Below are 8,500 nucleotides of genomic sequence, written 5' to 3'. Positions count from 1 at the left end.
CAGGGGCCGCTGTGGGGCGGGAGCGCACCCGCCGGGCGGGGGTTCCGCCGCCGCCGGGAGCAGAGCCGAGGGGAGCCGGCCGGGACCGGGGCCAGGCCGGAGCCGGGGCCGGCCTGCAGGTGGGTTGGCGAGGCCGCTCCGGCGTGGGCGCGGAGGGTGAGCCGGGCCGCGGGCGGCAGCTGCCCCGCTCGGCGGGCGCGGGCGAGGGCGAGGGCCGCCGCCGCGCTGCCGGGCCGCTCGCTGCGAACGTGGCCGCCGGGCGGGGAGGCGACCCTGGGGCAACGATCGCCCCGCACCCGGGCGGGCGCTGCGCTGCCTCTCCCGCGGGGCTGGTCCCTGGGCAGAAGCCGCCGGAGCCTTGGGGCAGAGAAGCCCTGGAGCGGCAAGCGGGGTCCCCGCTGGGCTCTCTCCTCCCGGGATCCCCGGTGTCGCCGGGGGCGGGGGGCGCGGACGGTGCCCCGGGGCGGCAGGGAGCCGGAGCCCGGTGCCCCGTTCGTGGCCCCTGGGTAGAGGCGGCGGTCGGCCCTGGGAGGACAATGGCAGGCGCTCCCTGCGGCATGGCTGCGGGCAGGGGCAGGGACAGAGAGCAGACACGAGACCTCGAGCTCTTAGCAGGGGCCGTGGACTTGTCAGCTCCGGGCTTGGATTTGACCTCAGCCCTTCCAGGCGCTGGAGACGCGCTCAAGAGTAGCAGGGCTGTAGGCAGGGATCCTTTTCATTCCCTGGGACCCAAATTTTGCATCCCAGGCAGGGGGCTGGGTGCCAGCCCGGCTCCGAAGCGGTGCCTTTCAGAGCTGTCCTGCCTGTGCCCAGGCGAGCAGCGGCCGGGTCTGTTGTCTCGCCTCCCAGGCTGTTCCCCAGGCCCCAGACTAAGGCTCCTTTCATGCCTCGCACGCCGCCTGCTCGCCCCCCCGCCTTCTACCTGTAACACTGGCGTCCCTGTTCCTTCCCAGCCTCGTCGGGGAGGGCAGGGCCTGCTGCACTGAGTCAGCTCTCGGAGCCTGGGAATTGCTAGCGCAGGCATAGAGAGAGCCATTGTCCCTCCATAGCCTCCTCTTCACAGTCGCTGTGGGAGAGCGGAGCTGGTTCCCCTCCCATGGCAGCGCTGCGGGGGCCGGTGGGATAACAGCAGGAGCAGTCGTGCTGATGGAGCTTACGGTCCCTGTCAAGTTGGAGACGTGGCCCTTGAGTGTAGCAACCGACCCTGTCCTTTATATCTGACTTCTGCAAAAGCGAATGGCATTTCTGCACCCTGCCATCAGCCAGGACTACTTAATACAGGCAAGCCCAGGAGCACGTGGGCAGCTTCAACTCCAGGTGCCAGTACCAAGCGGTGTTCTTGCATCCCACAGCACCTGTACAGCCTGCAGTGGTGCCCCTGCAGCAGGAGAGTTGGGGTGGAGGTGTCAAACTGTCTTTTCTTGGGGGGAGAACAGGAAGGAAATAGAAAGCAGGCACAGAAATCCACCTCCATGCACTTCTTCCTGGGCTGGGAATTTCTATGTCCTTTAAGTCACAGGAGGGAGATTTCTAGGTGAAACACAGCCTTGGCTTAGATCAGGTTGTTGGACTCCAAGGGCCTGGCTGCAGCAGCTGAGGATAAGAAAAGCCCCCGAGGCCTTTCCCAAGGGGAGAAGAAGTTGGAGGGGAGGGCTTGCACATGAAATGGCAGGGGACTTACTCGCCTTTAAAGCTCTTAAGTTTGTAAATCTCTGAGTTTTGTGGGAGGGCTACCAAAGGTCACGGCTATACAATATTTAAACCAGGTACACCCCTAAACAGGGCCTAAATTCCTCTGACTCACTTGTTTCTGGGGGAGGAGGAATTAACATCTCTAGCCCTTTCAGTCACAGGAGCTTAGAGTTTTTCTGGTGTGCATTTATGTAGCCAGCCCACAGCACACTTACCTGACCCCCAAGGCAATTAAGATGCTTTCTCCACTGGGGAAATTGGGCATGGATGGAGCATGGACCAGGGAGACCTTCTACCCTGATGCAGGAAGTTGCAGCTTGGTGTGTGACAGGAGGATGCAGGTGGCCTTGGGTATAGGAAGTTCTTGCCTGGTTGCTCATTCTGTTGAGTACCTGGTGCCCCTGAATATTGCAGGTTTGCCTCTGTGGAGGGAAGAACTCCTTCAAGGACTATTCAAGCTGTTTTAAAGCTAGCTCGGTCACTTCCTGTAGCTTTATCGGAAGAATATCGGCTATACCTTGTTAGATAGTCCTGGTAAAATTCTAACCAGCTAGCTGCCAGGAAAGTTCCTTTCCAGCCTTCCTTTCTGGCTGTGTTTTGTTAAGTGGGTGAACTTTCATAATTTCCTCTGAGCTGTGGGGAATGCCTTGGTATGCTGCCTTCCAGGGCTGCATGGAGAAGTGGGGGAGGTTGGCAGCCCAAACCTCTGCTTCTCCTCCACTCACCTGGTGCAGCTGGAGGGGAAAGCTCTGAACTATTTGCTCCCAGGCAAAGGTTGCTCATGGCCACAGGCTTGAAACATGAGCTGCTAGGTAGGAATTGATTTTTCCATTCAGTGACCTTTTCTTTTACCACCCAAGAGCTGTGCTAAAGTTTAACCTATAAAGGTGAGGTGTGAGGTATGAGGTGCTCCTTGCATTTGAAGTAAGAGTGTTGTCAAAAGGAGATGGTTACAGCAGTGTTCTCTCTAAGCCTGAGAATCCAACGTTCTAAGTCCATGTGTTCCGGAGCAAACTCCTTTAACAGAAGCGAATATAGATGCCTGGCCTGTGCTTTTTAACTCCTGAGGGCTTTTGCTACTCCACATGCTGCCAGCATCACTGTTGTCGCTGAGGTGGGGTCTGGGTACTGCCTGCTGGTGGGGAGGTATTAGAAGCATGCAGAGTGGAGCTGCCCATGTACCAGTAGCCCGCCACCTGCCTCTTCCTCTCTCCACAGATTTTGCCTTCCCCTCGTGCTGGCTTCCCTCCCTGCAATGGCTACTGGTGAAGAGATCGCCCCTGCCCTGCAGGACTCGTGGGGGGACTTCTGGCTCTTCCGCTTCTTTGTTAATGCTGCTGGCTACGCGAGTATTGTGGTGCCGGGATTCCTTCTCATCCAGTACTTCAAGAGAAGGAACTATTTGGAGACAGGTAAGGACAGGAGCTTCCCTTCCACATCCTGCCTCCCTCTGAGCTTTCTGCACCTCCTTGGTCTGCCCCGCTCAGTTTGTTTCCGTAACCTGCTTTGTCAGACCAGGCTTGAGCCGCTCACAGAGCTGCATCCCAGTGCTGTCTAGGTGCTACTCTGAAACAAATTTCTCTGAGGCCCGTGTGCCAGCAGATCTGGAGGCTAGTAAGGAGGGAGGCTTCACCTCTTAAGCTGGTGCAGCTGGTGATGCCCAGGCTGTGGTTAATTACAGAATTGTGGAATATGCTGAGTTGGAAGGGACCCAAGCATCATTGTGTCTCTGTGTTCTCTTACTCTGTTCAGGCCGAGGCATTTGCTTCCCTGTCATCAAATCGTGTGTGTTTGGCTCTGAGGTGAAGTCTGTACACCAGGAGGATGGGTCTCTGCCACCGCGGGCAGAGCCCACAGAGTCCTCCACAGCCCGACAGGTCTTCAAGCTGCTCTTCTGTGCTGCTGGTCTACAGGTAAGGGCCCTGTGCATGTGTGTGTGGCTGTCCCACTCTGGAAGGAGGAGGTGGCTGGTGAGTTTGTGACTGTCAGTTCCTTGAAGACCAAGGGCAGGGTTGGAGACTGGAACACAGCCTCTCAATCAGGATAGTCCACATCTAAGGGCTGTGGAGGTCCATTTAGCTTGTGTCATCTGGGCTGGGGCATCCTGTCTATCTGATTGCAGTACTCTACAGCCATGGATAGGAAAAACTGCGAAAATTCTGTGATTCAGCAGATTGTTAGGCCTGCTTTTGTTCCTGATGTCAAATCAGCAGATAGTTTGAACTCTCTTATCTCCCAGGCTCTCCTCTGGGTCACTCTCTGGGGCTGATGCATCCTGCCTTGATGGATTGAATTTGAATACTGGAGAGAATATACTGATTTCAGCTACAGATAAACAGGAATTTTAAATCTTAGTTTCCCTAAGTCTCAGTTACAGCCTGAGCATCATTAGGAAGGGCAGCTTTTTGGGTCTGTGAGAACTGAAAATAGTAATGCGGGCATTAAGATAGAAAAATCCAGGTGTCCCACAGCCAGCAGAAGGTACTCTCTGGCCTACTCTCCTGCCCCATTCAGACTTGCTGCAGGTCACCATTAAGGCATCTCTGTGCCTTAATTTCTCAGGAAATGCGTGATGAAAGAAAGTCTGTGTTACTTTTGTGAGGGGCTCAGTATTGTACCAGAAGTAGTGGAGGTGACGGCCAGAACAGTGGTCATCCCTAGCTGACAATTACATCTGCTGGGTTTGAAATTAGAATTGATTTGGATGGAAAAACCAGGCCTAGGGAGCTGGAAGTGAAAACCAATGCAGAGGCCACTGGGAAAACTGCCAGGACCTGCCGCAGGGAGCTGGCACCAAAACCACAGCTGTGTATCGGTAACGCTCCCTGATTCTGTCAGTCTGGTTCCACAGGCTTTAAAGCAGCTTAAAGCATAACTGCTCACTCTCCACCAGGATGTTTGCATTGTGGGCTTCTCCCCCCTGTACACTGTGCTGGTTTAAAGGTAAACCAGCAGGGGAAATGAACTCAACTCAAAAGAGAGATTATAAATCAGAATAACAATTTAATAAAATAATACAGTAAGTACAATTATACAGACAAACAATTGGTTTTAACCCACAAAACCCAAACGTATAACCCAGCACCCTGGGGCATGAACAGAGTGGTGTTCCTTGGGCCCCCTGAGTCCAAAGTAAAAGGAGAGGGGAAAACCTGTTGGTGAGAGTGCTGTTGCAGTCTGTTTGAAAAGTGGTGTTTGCAGTCTGGTTGAGAGCGGTGATTTGCAGTCTTCCTCTGGATCCCACGAGTGGTTAAAAAAGTCCCAAGACTCCAAGATTATATATCTTCCAGTTCAGGCAGGAATGCTCAGTACCTCCCTCAGGGCGGTGGGGGGGTTCCTCAATGGGCATGAGGACAAGAGCACTCCTTTATCCCGCAGGCCTCTTAACACCCAGTTTATAGCCTGAGGAGTCAGGCTCTATGGGCAGATAGTGTAACTGGTTCATGGATAACAGTTTCTGGGAAATGGCATGGAAGGCTATAGAATACAGTTTTGGATTACACCCATACAATGATGAACTAGTCCCAGCTGTTCTAAGTAGGACAACACTGAGCAGGTTTTTTTTGGAACAGGATATTCCTGGTTGTAACCACATGGACAGTGGGTTCCCTCAGACAGGTGGAATGGAGGGTGGCCCCATTTCCCAGTGTCTCAGGGAAGTATTGCTGTGCAGACGATGAGGCAATGAGGCAACACTGGGGAAAGCAAGGATCTCCTGGGGTCTGTTCTTCATGTGGTTGCTGGCAGCTGCTGTTGTGGATCCTGACTCTCCTTCTGCTCCCCCCATTTTGCAGGTCTCCTACCTCACATGGGGTGTCCTCCAGGAACGTGTGATGACGAGAACATATGGTGCCACTGAAACGGACCCTGGTGAGAAGTTCACGGACTCTCAGTTCCTAGTGTTCATGAACCGCATCCTGGCCTTCACAGTGGCCGGTCTGTACTGCGCCCTGACCAAGCAGCCACGCCATGGGGCTCCCATGTACAAATACTCCTTTGCTTCCCTCTCCAACATCCTCAGCAGCTGGTGCCAGTATGAGGCACTGAAATACATCAGCTTCCCCACCCAAGTGCTGGCCAAGGCCTCCAAAGTGATCCCAGTGATGATGATGGGCAAACTGGTGTCGCGCAAGAGTTATGAGTACTGGGAGTACCTGACTGCTGCCCTCATCTCCGTGGGGGTCAGCATGTTCCTGCTCTCCAGTGCTCCCAACAGGCACGTGTCCACTGTCACTACTTTCTCTGGCGTAGTCCTCCTGGCTGGCTACATAATCTTCGACAGCTTCACCTCCAACTGGCAGGATGCTCTCTTCACCTACAAGATGTCTCCCGTGCAGATGATGTTTGGCGTCAACGTGTTCTCCTGCCTTTTCACAGTGGGCTCACTCCTGGAGCAGGGTGCCTTGCTGGAGTCGGTACGTTTCATGGCCCGCCACTCAGAGTTCACAGCCCATGCCGTGTTGCTCTCCGTGTGCTCTGCCTGCGGCCAGCTCTTCATCTTCTACACCATCAACCAGTTTGGGGCAGCTGTCTTCACCATCATCATGACACTCCGACAGGCCTTTGCCATCCTCCTCTCCTGCCTCATCTATGGGCACACTGTCACCGTGGTGGGTGGGCTGGGCATAGCTGTTGTCTTCATGGCCCTCTTTCTCCGTGTCTACGCCCGCAGCCGCATGAAGAAGCGCAGTAAGAAGCTCCCCCCAGGCGAGACCCCTGTACAAAAGGTCTAAGGAAGCTGAGGCCATGGCATTTAAGCCATAGCCACTGTCCTGCCTCTGGTCGAGGGTACTTGCTTGATTTCTCAGAATCTGCTGAGGAGCACAGTGGGGTATGGATAGGCAGGACTGGTGACTCAGTTTTCCTCCTGCTTTTCTTGGAGAAGGGGCTGGAACAAGCCCAGGAAATGCTCTGGGCTGCTGCAGCTCTAAACCTTTCCATTTGCCTTAATAGGGTCAAAGACTTACAGCCAAGGCACAGGCCTAGGGGCATACCAGCATGGAGCTGCTGGTACACCTGCCCCACCTCTGCCTTGTGGCTTCTCCCCAAAGTCACTGATGAACAAGGGAACTCTTTTCCCTGGTACTGTCTTGCCTCTGGCTAATGCTCCTCAATTTCTGTAAGTACTACAAAGCTCGGCAGGAGGAAAGGGCAGACAAAACACTAGGTTTCTTTTTGAAACACCTCCGGGTGAGGCAAGTCCCTAGTTGAGCCCATCCCAAGGGTGGGAAGCTCTCAGCCTCCATCCCAGAAGGGACTCCAGGTAGTACAGGCACAGCTAAGGGAGTGATTCCCAGCCTGTCCTACCCCAGGCCTGGGATCTGCTCTGGGAGGGCACTCTGCAGTGAAAGCCAGTACCTCCCAGTTTAATTTTATCAGCTCTTTGCCCTTGCTCCAAGACACTTTTTCTTTGCTCCCTTCAGCCCTGACTTTTATGCAGAGCCTGAAGCTGGCCAGTATGGTTTCCAAGGTTTGCCGAGTTCTTCTAGGTTGCTTTTTGGTTACATCCACTGCTGTTTCAGGCCAAAGGCTGCGCTGCCTGGAAGCCCCAGCACTGCCTCGGGGTGCCTCAGTGCCACAGTTTCTGGGCTTTGCAGTTGCCATTCAGAGAAGCACAAACAGCCCCTCTTTTTCCTGCCAACTGGAGGCATTGGCCCTAGTTTTCCCAGGACCTGGCCAGAGCCCTGCTGTGCCTGGAGGGCTGGGATATGGGGCAGAGCCTGCTTGCGGTGCCTTGTTCCTGCTCCACAGGCAGCAGGGGATGGAATGAGTGGGCACCTGCTCCCCATGGAGCTGGGGATGGAGCAGTGAAAGCTGTTCTTCCCCAGGAGCCTGGGTTTTACCGGTCAATCCTTTTCTCCTCAACACAACCTGGCTGACAAACCAGCAGGTTTTGGTACTTTTGCAAGGCAACTTTTTTCTCTTTTTATTTTATTAAATTAAAAATATGCTGCATATAGTGCCATGGGCACAAATGTGGGGTTTTTTTATTTGTTTGGTGTTTTTTTCCCATATACCTGGAAGGAGGGGAGAGACTTCCAACCTTTCTTGTGTCCTGTGTCTCTCAGGGACAGCAAAGCTGTGTTTCCAAACACAGGTGCCTCTCTCTGCCTTTGCTAAGGCAAGTATCAACCAGGGTTGGACCCAAAGCTGCAAGGCCTGACAGGAGATCCTTGCACACATGACTGGGAAGCACAGCCAGGTTTGGAATGCTGCTTATGCTGGTGGGCAGGTGGAGGAGCTGTTAGCCTAAGTCTGGTTTGGCTCCTGGGTTCCCTGCATGGTGCAGCTTGGGCAGTCCCAGTGGGTGTGGCTACAGAAGTGGTGCAGAGCCTGCTGAGTACCTGCCAGCTGGGGCCACCAGCGCTGTAGCACTTTGTGCTGTGCAGTGGCACCAATACAAGGCCCCACAGCAGAGCCAGGAGAGACTTGAGGTGTGGATGGTCTATCCTACTGGTACCTATGGGAAGTCTGGTGAAAAACCCCAGCTGTAGGCTTACAGGGTTCAGAAACAGGCCTAACAGGGCTAGGGAAAGGGTGAGGAGACTCAGGTGAGGGTTACAAGAGAAACAGAGGAGACTAGGGACAGCGGTGAGTTAGCTGAGCCTGCAGGGCTGACTTCAGAGCACTTGGCTTTCCAGCAGTTTTACCTGTGCTCCTTTCCTAGCTTTGAGCTTTTGGAAGTGCCTGAGCAACCTCACAGCTTTTCATCCTGCCCTACAAATTCCCCCAAATGTGTGCTGCCACCATCTGCTGACAGACTGGAAATTGAAAGTGGTGTGTTTTTTTTTCCTTGGTAAAAACAAAC

At 54.3% G+C, this 8,500-nt stretch overlaps 1 protein-coding gene across 1 annotated transcript; it reads left to right on the top strand.

The window, feature by feature from the left end:
* On the top strand, window positions 1–7,667 carry SLC35B2 (solute carrier family 35 member B2). The gene is made up of 4 exons (XM_051783280.1): window positions 1–119; window positions 2,911–3,104; window positions 3,445–3,605; window positions 5,487–7,667. The coding sequence occupies exons 2-4, from the start codon at window positions 2,948–2,950 to the stop codon at window positions 6,423–6,425; spliced, it is 1,257 nt and encodes a 418-aa protein (XP_051639240.1). The 5' UTR covers window positions 1–119; window positions 2,911–2,947; the 3' UTR covers window positions 6,426–7,667.
* The last annotated feature ends 833 nt before the right edge of the window (window positions 7,668–8,500 follow it).

The sequence above is a fragment of the Manacus candei genome, unplaced genomic scaffold (genome assembly GCF_025592945.1).
Source record: "Manacus candei isolate 608988 ecotype Guabito, Panama unplaced genomic scaffold, ASM2559294v1 h1tg000017l, whole genome shotgun sequence".
NCBI lineage: Eukaryota > Metazoa > Chordata > Aves > Passeriformes > Pipridae > Manacus > Manacus candei.
This window is presented reverse-complemented; position numbering and strand designations above follow the sequence as displayed.

Coding starts and splice junctions, on each gene's coding strand:
- SLC35B2 (XM_051783280.1), top strand. CDS start 2,948: ATGGCTACTGGTGAAGAGATCGCCCCTGCCCTGCAGGACTCGTGGGGG. Junction 3,105..3,444: donor AAGGAACTATTTGGAGACAG/GTAAGGACAGGA, acceptor TACTCTGTTCAG/GCCGAGGCATTTGCTTCCCT. Junction 3,606..5,486: donor TCTGTGCTGCTGGTCTACAG/GTAAGGGCCCTG, acceptor CCCATTTTGCAG/GTCTCCTACCTCACATGGGG.